This window comes from Cynocephalus volans, chromosome 14 (assembly GCF_027409185.1).
Source record: "Cynocephalus volans isolate mCynVol1 chromosome 14, mCynVol1.pri, whole genome shotgun sequence".
NCBI classification, from domain to species: domain Eukaryota; kingdom Metazoa; phylum Chordata; class Mammalia; order Dermoptera; family Cynocephalidae; genus Cynocephalus; species Cynocephalus volans.
Window position 1 is genome coordinate 81,069,422 of NC_084473.1, and position 13,252 is coordinate 81,082,673.

Consider the following 13,252-nt stretch of genomic DNA (forward strand, 5'->3'; position numbering starts at 1 on the left):
TTCAGTTATATAGATGTGTCACAGTTTGTTGTCCTTTTGCCTGCTGAGAAATATCTGGTTTCTGTCCAGTTTTTTAGTGATTTTGAATAAAGTTATTATAAACATTCATATACAGCTTTTTGTGTGAACATGAGTTTTCGACCCACTTGGATAAATAACTAGGAGTGGTATTGCTAGGTTATATGTTAAGTGTATATTTAACTCCATAAGAAGCTGCTGAACTGTTTCCAGAAGGCTGTAACATTCTGGCTTCCCACCTGCAATGTATGAGAATTCCAATTTCTCTTCATCCTCACCCACGCTTGATATTGTGAAGCAGCTGCTGTGTCTTATTTTGCTTTAATTTTAGCCATTCTAAGAGATGTGTAGTATTAGCTCATAATGGTCATAATTTTCATTTTTCTAATGAGTGGTGAAGTGACCATCTCTTCATATTCTATTTGCCATCCTTCGATGTTTGATGAAATGTCTGCTCAGATCTTTTGCCTATTTTTAATTGGGTTGTTTATCATAATTGTGTTTTAAGTGTTATTCATGTATTCTGGATATAATTCCTTTCTCAAGTATAAAACTTGAAAATACATTTTCCTAGTGTCTTGTCTTTTCAATCCCTGTGCAATGACTTTGACAGAGCAAAAGTTTTAATTTGGATAAACCCCAATTCATAATTTTTTTCTTTTGTGAATCAAGCTTTTAGTACAGTATCCAAACACTTTTTATCAAACCTGAGGACACACAGATTTTTCTCTGTGTTTTCTTCTGGAAGTTTTGCCGTTTTCTATGTTTAGGTGTATGATTTATTCTTAGTTAATTTTTGAATAAAGTATGAGGTATGTATCAAGGTGTACTTCTTAATTTATGGATATCCAACTGATCCATCACCATTATTTGAAAGAACTATCCTTTCTCCATTGAATCACCTTTGTACATTTGCCGAAAGTCTACTTCTGGAATCTCCATTTTGTTTAATTGTTCTATCAATCTATTAGTTTACCATTACCACACTATCTCAATTACTATAGCTAGTAAGTCTTAAAATCAAGTAGTGTAAATCCTCCAAGTTTGTCCTTCCTTTTTAGAGTTGTTTTGTCTATTCTAATTCCTTTGGCTTTCCATATACATTTTATATTTAGCTTTATCTTCAGAAAATTTGCCAGTATTTTTATTGGGATTGTGTTCAATCTATAGGTCAATTTGAGGAGAATTGACATCTTACAAGATAGGGTATTATTCGTGTATCTCTCCATTTAATTAGGACATCTTCAATTTCTTTCATCAGTTTTAAAGTTTTCATCATACAGATCCTGCACACGTATTTTGTTAGATTTATCACTAGGTGGTCTATTTTTAATATTATCCTAAATGGTATTTTTTTATTTGAAATTCCAATTGTTCATTGCTGATAATAGGAATACCATTGACCTTCATATATACGCATTCTCAATCGCATCAGGCAACCATGATCAAGGTCCCTGATCCGTGATACATCTCTCTCTCCGCAGTTTTTCCTCACAGCTCCATGAGAGGGGACTACATCATAATTAATGAAAGCACACAGCAATTTCAACAAAAACCCTACAATTCTTCAAAGAGCATTCCAACTAAAATAGAATATGTATGTATCTTATATCCTGTGACTTTACTAAAGTCACTGTTTTATTTTAGGAGTTTTTTAAAATATATTCTCTGAATTTTTTATGTAGATAATCATGTCATCTATGAATAGAGACAGTTTTATTTCTTCTCTTACAATATATATGCTCTTTATGTCTTTTTCTTGCCTTATTGGACTGACCAAGATTTCCTGTACAATATTAGCAGCAGCAGTGAGAGAGGACATCCTTGCCCTGTTCTTGAAAGTAGGAGGAAAACATTCAATCTCTTTTTAAGTATGATAATAGCCATAGGTTCTTTAAAGATGTCCCATATTAATGTAAAGAAATTCTATTCCTAGTTTTCTGAGAGTTTTTATCATAAATGGGTGTTGAATATTACTAAATGATTTTCTGCATCTATGATCGTATGGATTTTCTTTTAGTTAATAAGATGAATCACATTGATTGATTTTCAAATGTTGAACAAGACTTGAATTCCTGGAATGAACCCACTTGGGTCATGATGTATTATCTGTTTTTATATTGCTGAGTTCAGTTTACTAATATTTGTTGAGGAATTTTTTGTGCCTATATTCACGAGGGACATTGATGTATAGTTTTCTTGTAATGTCATTATATGGTTTTAGTATTAGGGTAATGTCTCATAAAATGAGTTGGGAAGTATTACCTCCTCTTCTATTTTCTGGAAGCAACTGTGTAAAAATTAGTATTATTTCTTTCTTAAATGTTTGGTATAATTCACCAGTGAAACCATCTGAGCTTGAAGTTTTCTTTGTTGAAAGGATTTTAACTACAAGTTTATTTTATTTAATCCATATTGAACTATAGAAGTTATCTATTTGTTCTTCAGGGAGTTTTATAGTTTGTTCTTTTAAGGAAATTGTCCATTTCACCTAAATTGTTAAATTTATGAATTAACTAATCACAGTATTCCCTTATTATCCTTTAAACCATGTGGGATCTGTAGTGATGTCCCCTCTTTCATTTCTGATATTGGTAATTTGTATCTTCTCTCTTTTTTCCTTGGTTTGTTCAGCTAGAGGTTTATCAATTTGATCTTTTCCAAGAGCCAGTTTTGGTTTGATTTTCTTTATTGTTTTTATTTTCCATTCCATTGATTTCTTCTCTAATCTTTATTATGTCCTTTCTTCTGCTTGATTTGGGTTTAATTTTTGATTTCTTTAAAGTTTCTCATCCAGATAAATGCTATAAATTGCTGTCTTATCACTGCTGAATCCCACAAATTTTGATATATTGCATTTTTACTTTTTTTTTTTCTTTTAAAATAAATTTGAATATCCCTTGAGACTTCCTTTTTGACCAATGGCCTAGTTAGAAGTACGTTGTTCATTATTAAAATATTTGGGGATATCTTTTATTTACAGATATCTTTCTATTATTGATTTGTTTTAGAAACATTTTATGATTTCTATCCTTTTAAATTTGTTAAGGTTTGTTTTATGACCCAAAAGATGGTCTATTTTGGTGACTCTTCCATATGCACTTGAGAAGAATGTGCATTCTGCTGTTGCTCAGCGTTCATTCTATAAATGTTAAGTAGACCAAGCTGGTTGATGATGTGTTGAGATCATGTATACCTTTGCTGATTATCTGCCTACTTGTTATATTAGTGACTCAGAAACGAGTGTTGAAATATCTAATCATAATTGTGGATTTACCTAATTCTCCTTTCAGTTCTTTCCATTTTTGCTTCATTTATTTCTTAATAAATTTTTTTAGAAGTTTTAGATGTATAGAAAGGTTGAAACAGTAATACAGAGGGTTCTTATGTACCCCACACCCAGTTTTCCCTCTTGTTAACATATTACATTAGTATGATACATTTGCCATAACTAATCAACCAATATAATGCATTATTATTAACTAAAATCCATGCTTTTTCTGAATTTTTTTTAGTTTTACCTAACTTCCTTTTTCTGTCCCAATATCATCCAGATAAAATATTACATTTAGTTGTCATGTCTTCTTACACTCCTCTAGACTGTGACAGGTTCTTAGACATACCTTGTTTTTTATGACCTTGATAGTTTCAGAAGTACTGGTCAAGTATATTACAGAATTTTCATCAATTTGGGTTTGTCTAATGTTTTTCTTATGATTAGACTGAGGTTATTGATTCTTAACAAGGAAGACCCTGGAGGGACAGTATCATTATCATCACATTATATCAAAAATACATGCTATCAACATGACTTTTCACTGATTGTGCAAACCTTGCTCATATGGCTGAAGTGGCATTTGTCTTGACTGTAAAGTTACTACCCCTGTTTCTATTCTGTGTTCTTTGAAAGAAAGTCACTACGCATAGTCACACTCAAGCAGTGGACAGTTATGTTCCATGTCCTAGAAGCATTGACTTTAAGCATACCCTCTATCTAGATCTTTGTTTTTAATACTGTTATCCCATAAGGAAATCGGGGACCCTTATAGAAATGGCAGGTTATACGTATGAGTCCAGGAATAAACACGATGAGCCTGGAGCTTCTTGTGGTGCCAGAAAGTGAGAAAGTGCTCAAAACAAAAATGATGAGGATATATCAAAGGGGCAGAGAAGTCAACTGAAAGAGCTATCAATGGCCAAAGCTGTAATAATTTGAGCAAAAAGAATAACATAGTATTGCATTATAACCCAAGTTGTAAATATTCATGAGTTTATACTGATATAAATTAACGATTGAATGAGTGAACAAATGTATGAAAATACTGCCACCTCAAGGTAGTAGAGCTTCATTTATTCTGAAGCTCTGTTGCTGTGTGCATGCACATTTAGTATTGTTATTTCTTCTTGGAGAATCGACTTCTTCATCATTTATGAATTGTCCCTCTTTATCTCTGATAAGATTCCTTCTCCTAGCATCTACATTGTCTGAAATTGGTATAACTAGTTCAGCTTCCTTTCAGTGTTTGTGTGGTATGTCTTTCTCCATCTTTTTTACTTTTAACTTATCTATGTTTTTATATGTAAAGTAGATTTCTTAGACAACATAGAATTAATTTCTGCTTTTTTATCCAATCTTACAGTCTTAGTCTTTTAACAGGAATATTAGACCATTCACATTCAAAAGTCCTTATTGATGTGCTTGGATTAAATCTGCCATCCTGCTAGCTGCTTTTATTTATTTCATTTGTTTTTTTTCTTTCTCCCTCTCTTTGTGCCTTCCCTTGATTTAGTTGCATGTTTTAAAATTGCATTTTATTTTCTCAATGAAATTATCATTCATACCTATTTTTAAACAATTTTTAGTGGTTATCCTAGGTTTAAAATATAGATTTTCAATTAATCCAAATCTCAGCCTTCAAATAATATTTTACTACTCAATGGCTAATGTAAAGACCTTATAGTTGTTATATATTTTACTTTTACATATACTAAAATCACAGCATATTGCTACTATTTTTGCCTTAGACAGTTCTGTTTTAGGTCAATAAAAATAGGAAAGAAAGTAAATTTTACTTTAACTTCATTTCATTTCCAATTTTTTAAAATATTTTTGTACTGATCTAAGTTTCTGACTCATAGCATACTCATTCTGCCTGATGAACTTCCCATTAATATTTCTTATAGAGTAGGTATACTAACAATTAATTCCCTCAGTTTTTGTTTTGAGAAAGTCTTTATCCTTTATTTTTGAATGATATTTTAACTGGGTATATAATTCTGAGTCAACAGTTTTTATTTATTTTTTTTTTCTTGCAGCAATCTAATCTTTTCATCATGTTTTCACTTGCATGGTTTCTAACAAGAAGTCTGCTGTAGTTCTTATCCTTGATCTTCTTTAGATAATGTGTCTTTTTGTCTGGCTGCCTTCAAGATTTTCTCTTTGTCTTGGTTTTTAGCAGTTTGGAATATGATATGCCAAGGTGTATGTTGTTTGTTGTTGCTGTTGTTATTGTTGTTGTTTACTTTTGTATTTATTCTGCTTGTTATTCTCTGAGTTTCTTGGATCTGAGATTTGGTGTTTGTCTTTAATTTTGAAAATTTTATAGCTGTTATTTCTTCAAGAATCTATTCTGCTCTTTTCTCTCTCTTTTCCTTCTAGCATTCCTATTACACATGTTAGACCATTTGATATTGTCCCACAGGTCTTGGGTGTTCCTTTTTGGTTTTATTTTTTTCTTTTCATTCTTTTTTCTCTTTGTGTGTCAGTTTCTGGAATTTATACTGACTTATCTTCAAGTTTACTAATTCCTTAACTGTGTCAAGCCCATTAAAGGCATTCTTCATCTCTTACTATCTTTTTCTTTCATTTCTAGCATTTTTGTTTGATTTTAAATTATAGTTACCATCTTTCTGTTCATATTTTCCAACTGATCTTGCATTCTGTCTACCTTTTCCACTAGAGCCTTTAACATATTAATCATAGGTATTTTAAATTCTCTATTTCTAACATGTGTGTCATTTCTGAGTCTGGTTCTCATTACCATCTTGTCTCTTAGATGTGTGTTTTTCTTACCTTTTTATATACCTCTTAATTTTTTGTTGAAAGCCAGACATCTTATGCAGCACAGTAAACACTGAGGTAACTAACTTTATGCAAGGAGATAAGCATGCCTTTCCCTCAACTGGCTTTTTCTGTGGCATGTTGTATTAAATCTAGTTAGGAATTGAGCTAGGTTTAAGGTTTGATGTTACTGTGGTTACCCTCAGTGCACCACAGACTACAAATTTTCTAGTGATACTTTGTGTTTAGGGTTTGGGCTGGTTTGCCAATGGTTAATTTTTTCAATTTCTGTTTTCCCTAACCATGGGTCCTCCCTTTGTTTTGTACCCAGTGAGTATCTACCTCTTCAAGCTTTTTACTTTGTATTCCACTGTTATATTTACTTAATACTTGTTAGACTGATGGGAGAGGTGAGGAGTATTCCCTTAATGTTCTGATTAGCCTCTATCTTAGCAAGACACTGTGTCCCTTGTTCTCAGAATTCTGATCTTCACAGATGTTCTTGCCCCTCTTCCAGCTGTAGTCCTGAGCCTAGCATGTATTTCTGTCCCTACCCCAGGAGTAGACCTTTATTTTCCATGCTTTGTTTCTCCAATTGTATGTAGATATTTGTTTCTCCAATTGTATGTAGATATTTGTTTCTCCAATTGTATGTAGATATTTGTAATGATTTATCACCAGCGCCTTAAGTGTTTGTTGCTCTTTACCCTGCACATCAAGAGTTTTGTTCCATAGGGGAGCTGGGGGAGATGGGTTGGTTACAGTTATGATAATGGCTATTATTTTCCTTCCCCAGCCAGCACCATAAGGAAAGCTTTCTTAGGATACTTTCCTATCTATCTTCCTTGTCAACACCCCTATATTGTAGGTCCATGTACTTTATATTCTCATACTAAACCATACTCAGTCTTTAGAAATTTATTTTAAAAATTTAGGTGACTCTTCCTACCAGCTTATATGTCTCACAGAATCTGCCTCAGTGAAGCAAACTCTCCTCATGGAGAAATGTGTGGCTACCAGTTTCTCCCCAGATTTTAAGTGGGTTGGCTGCCCTTCAAGCTCAGTGTTCTGATGGATTCAATAAAAGTTATTGATTTGCAGTTTGTCCAGGGTTTTTTTCATGGTAAGAGTGTTAGTGGTGCTGTTTCCAGCTCTCTACATTCACAGATTAAAACCAGAATCTTTGGGTTAGGTTTTTATGATAAGAAGCATGGTGCCTCTGAGAGTGTTTGTTTTCCAGCTTCCAGTTATCATTGACTTGAGGAACCCAACTCTGAAGCCTCGACATTGGGCAGCTATTGAACAAACAGTTGATGCCACACTGGTGGACACTGAAATTCCATTAACCTTGGAGAGGCTCTCCGAGTTGCATGTTTTTGAGTTTGGCCAAGAAATCCAGGACATATCTGGACAGGCTTCTGGAGAAGCTGCCTTAGAAACAATTCTTAAAAAGGTAAATCTGAAATGTGTGTGTGTGTGTGTGTGTGTGTGTGTGTGTGTGTATACACACACATATATATATACACACACACACACATTTTTTTTTCCTGAAAATTGGGGCATATAAATGTTTCAGATTCAGCATGAAGATCACCAACTTTTGGTTACCTGGATGAATTTTTCAGCACTGCAGCTTTCACCCTGTCATTATCAGTCATCTTTCTGTTGTTTCCTTATGTTTATTATTCATTATTATTGTTATCCCCTCTAAAAATCTCTTCTTTCTGCTTATAGCCCAACAGGAACTTGATGGCAACAAGGTTTGAAATGTGCATGATTATATAAAGAGCTACATTCCAAGGTAGATCTTTCAAACCAAAATACATTATCTTCCAAACTACACAGGGAAGTCTAACTGTGTTAAATGTTTCAAAAGGCCTTAAGAAGACTTTCCTACTTATGACACAACTTCCTTACCTTAAAAATACATGCACACTTACCAATCACCTGTGTAAAAATAAATCTTTCCTTTTAGGTAAAGCATAAAATGGTAGGGAATACACATTAAGGTATCACAAATTATTCATGCCTATTAATGTTAGTCAAATAAAATTAAGCAAATCAGTATCATCTAACAAAGAAGAGGATTTTAAGAATTTTAAGAGCAGTAGGAAGGAAAATGGGATAATTGTGAAGTTTTAAATTATTTCATTCCACATATATTTATTGAGTGCCTAAAAATGAATTTAGATATCCTAAGTTTTGAATTATTTCTAAGGTGGAGGATTCTTGGAAAACAACTGAATTTGTCATTCTGCCTCACCGTGACACCAAAGACGTATTTATCCTGGGCGGCACAGATGACATACAGGTGGGTAACTAGGTTATTGAAAACATATGGTAAAGGTACTGGCCACATCTAGTCCTAAATCTTCTGAGAGAGATTATGATGAGGAAATAAAATATGAGAGTCACTAAATTTTAAATATCTAATTGTAAAAGCAAGATACAAATATAAATAATTGACATGAATGCTTGCACATGAAATATTTAGCAGAGCTATAAATATGACATATGTATGTAAGAGTTAGGATCCTGTAGTTGAAATTTGTTGAAGAATTTAGAAAATTAAAGATATCAGTTATTGCCCAAGTGATCCAAGAACTCCTCCTAGACTAGCCAAGACAAGCTGGACCTTAAAGATTAGATGGAATTTGACAGAAATAAAGGAAAAGAAAAGGCTTTTCAAACCATTTAAACGAGGTAAAGAACCATGAATGAGAATTTCATGTTTATAACACACTAAGAAGCTAAATTCACTTGAAAATGTTGAGATTAGGAGTAGATGGTCAAGCTCTATCAATCACAAAAGAAGATAAATCTAACCCATGTGTTTGGAATATTCATAGTCAAAAGAATCTTAGTAAAATCAGAAGGCACATTTGTTTAGCATAGGGAGCTGGGTCATGTAGCCCAACTTGATTGGGGAAAGCCCTGACCTACCAGGATGTATCCAGCCCAGAACTGGGGATAAAATGGCTTTGCCTTGTGTAGGTTGGAAGAGCAGGACCAGACATCACTCTGGGCAGGGGATAGGAGAGCAGACCCAAAGTCAAGGTTAGTCAGTACAAGGCCAAGTAATGCCAAGTGATGGGGTTTCTGTTCTCAAGAAGTTTACAATTGAAACAGGCCATTAAATCTTTCAGATTAACAGAGATTTTTTGTTCTGTGAGGGATGATGCTATGTAAGGGGGGAGCAGTCGGGTAGGGAGGTGGAGGGAAAACTCTATATAACCATTTCAGATCTTAATGTTCATCAGCTCAATTTTGTCTTCCTTGAGTTAACTGAAGTAACATAATAATTTATTGAACAGAAGACAATTTTGCAAGCAGAGGATATTTTATGTAATGAAGGTCTGCTTGGATGACCCAATTGTATAAAGAAGGTACCTAATATGGGAAGAGAGAGGAGAAGAGTGTTGAACCAAACAAAAATGCACGTCATTAATAATTACAGAAATAGCAGAGATTTGACAATCAGAAGTCCCTGGATGACTCTTGAGAGAGCATCATGGTGTGCTGTAAGCCTTGGAATAAGCTAAGCTATTCATTCAGAAACTTGGCTTTTATATGGACTCTTGGGATTTAACATCTGAACTATCACTGAGAAGACAAATAACACAGTGCTGCATATATATTTTTCTCCTTTCTTTAAAGGTCCTTCTCGATGACAGCACCATCAACATCGCAACCATTGCCTCATCACGTTATGTGGGACCACTGAAAACTCGAGTGGATGACTGGCAAAAACAACTTGCTTTATTTAATCAAACACTGGTGAGTAAGGATAATTTCAGTTCATGGACTTAGAGAACTGAAGAGTCACAAAGACCTTAGAAATAATTGATTTCATCATATGAATATTATATAGTTTAGGAATGTAAGATTTAATTGTTAATATTTTATTATGTGCAGAATGTAAGGAAAACGCACGTGTTTCAAGCTCTTCTTTACATAATTATACAGCTTATTGTTATTACCCTAGTACTGTATTATTATTTTGCTGTGAAACAAAATACCAAAAACTTAACATACGTTTATTAGTGGCTTAAAACTGTATACATTTGTTATCTTACAGTTTTTATGTGTCAGTAGAGAGTGGAGTGAAATCAGGCTAGGGTGAGTCCTGAGACCCTTTAAGGAAGTTTCATTTCAAAGGACTTGTGAGCAGCTGTAAAACAGCCCCCAAGGAAAAAGATATTGTGATTTTTCCATTTAATGATTTTTAATGTAACCATATGTTTTCAATTTGGAAGTTAAAATTTTATAATGTCCATATTTTTCTCCTAGGAAGAGTGGCTGACATGCCAGAGAAACTGGCTGTACCTAGAAAGTATTTTTAATGCTCCAGATATTCAGAGGCAATTGCCTGCAGAGGCTAAGATGTTCCTGCAGGTGGATAAGTCATGGAAAGAAATCATGAGGAAAGTGAACCGGCTGCCTAATGCTCTCCGAGCTGCTACTCAACCAGGTATAAAACAAACAAAAAATTTAAACAAACAAATGAAAAGGCTTTACAATCATCTAAATTGTCTGTCATCGATAAGAGTCTAATAGCATGTGGTACATTCAACCGTTGATTCTGGTCAGCAGTGATGACTAGGAATATTTGCATTTGATGTTCTTGCTAAGTAATATGAATTAAATATTGTACTTTTATCGTTATCTCTCAGCTTAATCTGTAGTTTGAGAACACAAGAATATGCATCTTTTTTGCTGTTTTTATAGTTTGGGGATGTTGCCACAGTGTATCAGTGATGTCTCCATCTCACAATTTTGAATGCAAGACACGTTTACATTCAGTTGACCCATTCTGTTAAAGCTCCCCACAGATTTGTAATCACAAATGTGTCCACATCTTATTTTAAATTAATTCCTTAAAACTAGTTTAAAGTGTTTTCATTCATTGCAATTCTAGTCTCAAGACTGAAATGTGTTTCAATAAGTTCTGTTTCTATGGATGCGGAGTCAAAAAGTCTTTCCGGGCACGCACATGTGGCTGTTGAGTTTCATGCTTGGTATCGAAGCCTTGGCAAGCTTGCTCGTTGTTCAGCAAGTGGCAGCACATGGCCTATCCTGGTGAATGTACCCAGACAGCTTCCCTGCCAATCACAGGCAGCTTGCTAGGCTCTGTTCTTTGCCCAAAAACTCTTGCAGAAGGCAGAAACAGTAAGGAAAAACTACATGGAGTGATAGAATTGAAAAGTCTTTGGGGCTTTTAGAGGCTGTCCACACTCAAGTCCCTCTTTCATCCAGCAAGAGCGTCACGCCAACATCTGCTTCTGTCGTCACATCTCCTTTCAGCCTCTGACCCTCTTGTCTCCCTCTTAGAAGGGCCCTTGTGATTATATTGAGCCCACTGGATGACCCAGGATAATCTCCTAGCCCATGATCCTTAACTTAATCACATCTGCAAAGTTACTTTTTTAATAGAAACTAATATATTCAAGGTTTGGGGGATTAGGACATGAACATCTCTGAGGAGCCATTATTCTGCCTACCACACCCATTTAATTGTCATATTCAAACCTTTTGCTACAAAAATATTAGTATGTTTGACTACAGAGTTCTGTCCCAGTCCCTATTAGATTTGTTATAAAACATAACTTTGAGATTTTTTAAAACTCTGATTCCAAAATAAACCTAGTCCTAAGGACTTGAGATAAAGAAGTATAGACTTGTTTATATGGCTCCAGGCAATGATAAAGCTATGAAAAATAAAGTAGGGTAAAGGGGTTAAAGAGTGGCTGGGGGGGGGCACTGTGTGTGTGTCTGTCTGTCTGTGTGTGTGTGTGTAAAAGAAGCTTTTTTTGATAAAGTGGTCCTTGAGCAGAAACCTGGGAATGAGGGAGTGAAGAAGGGAGGGAGTGAGACATGTATGTGGATCTGAGAGAGAATTGCTAAAGGTAGAAGGAGGAACAACAGGCAAGGCTCCTGAGCTGAGAGCATGGTTTGCATGCACGACTCTTAGCAAGGAAGCCAGCGAGGGCTGCAGTGGAGTGCACGAGGATGAGTGTGCCTGGCTGAGGGGCTGGGCCTTGGATAGGGTCATTGATTACACAGAGCTTTGGAGGCCATGGTAAAGGCTTTGCATTTGATTCCTAGGCAGGCAGGAAAGCCAGCCACTGTGATAGGCACCAAAACTACAGAGAAAAATGAAACATGGATCTTGTTCCTTAAGGAGCTATAGTTTAGAGATGAAAAAATAGTTACCATAATTTCAGCATTTGAACGTGGCAGGGGGTACAGAAAAGGCAGACATAAGAAAGTGACAGAGGATGGGGAGGGTCTAGAGACTGGCTTTGTTTGGAGGTCAAAGGCAAGGCTACAGTTTGGCTTTGGTTTGTGCACTCCTAGCCCTCCAAAATCAGGGGATGCCAGCTAAAAATATTTCAAATTAAATATACTTGGTCATACATGGTAAATATTAAAATTAATATTAAAAGCAGTATTATTAAAAGTAATAGTTAAAATTCTTAGTCAATTCCCTTAAATTTTATTAGACCGTTCCTTTGTCAAATAAAACCAAGGATTTTTTTTTTTTTTTAAGTTTTATTTTGTCGATGTACATTGTGGCTGATTATTGCTCCCCATCACCAAAACCTCCCTCCCTTCTTCCTCCCCCCTCCCCCCCAACAATGTCCTTTCTGTTTGCTTGTCGTATCAACTTCAAGTAGTTGTGGTTGTTATATCTTCTTCCCCCCCCCCGCAGTTTGTGTGTGTGTGTGTGTGTGTGTGTGTGTGTGTGTGTGAGTTTATATATTAATTTTTAGCTCCCACCAATCAGTGAGAACATGTGATATTTCTCTTTCTGTGCCTGACTTGTTTCAGGATTTTTAAACGTTAGTATTGTATTTTACTTCCATTTAAAATTATAGTCTCTGTTTATTTTAACACGATTTTACCAATATCTTTTTTTTTTCAATGAACAGGGCTTCTGGAGACTTTCCAAAATAATAATGCATTACTCGACCAAATTCAGAAGTGTCTAGAGGCATATTTAGAGTCAAAAAGAGTTATCTTCCCAAGGTAAGTTTATAAAGCAAACTAAGATGTTTTTTAGTAGTTAAGAATAGCAATCAGGGAACCAGAGAGAGAAACAAGAAAGATGTACGATAATGAAAATCCAAGCAGTATCTTGATTGGAGAGTGTAGGTCTCAAGAATGAAGATA

At 34.9% G+C, this 13,252-nt stretch overlaps 1 protein-coding gene across 1 annotated transcript in view; it reads left to right on the forward strand.

Moving 5' to 3' along the window:
* Positions 1-13,252, forward strand: part of DNAH6 (dynein axonemal heavy chain 6) — a 305,977-nt gene that overhangs the window by 113,637 nt on the left and 179,088 nt on the right. Inside the window, exons 18-22 of the mRNA XM_063078669.1 lie at positions 7,320-7,532; positions 8,298-8,390; positions 9,737-9,856; positions 10,370-10,550; positions 13,012-13,108. Coding sequence (XP_062934739.1) covers positions 7,320-7,532; positions 8,298-8,390; positions 9,737-9,856; positions 10,370-10,550; positions 13,012-13,108 — 704 coding nt within the window. The remainder of the gene's footprint in view (positions 1-7,319; positions 7,533-8,297; positions 8,391-9,736; positions 9,857-10,369; positions 10,551-13,011; positions 13,109-13,252) is intronic.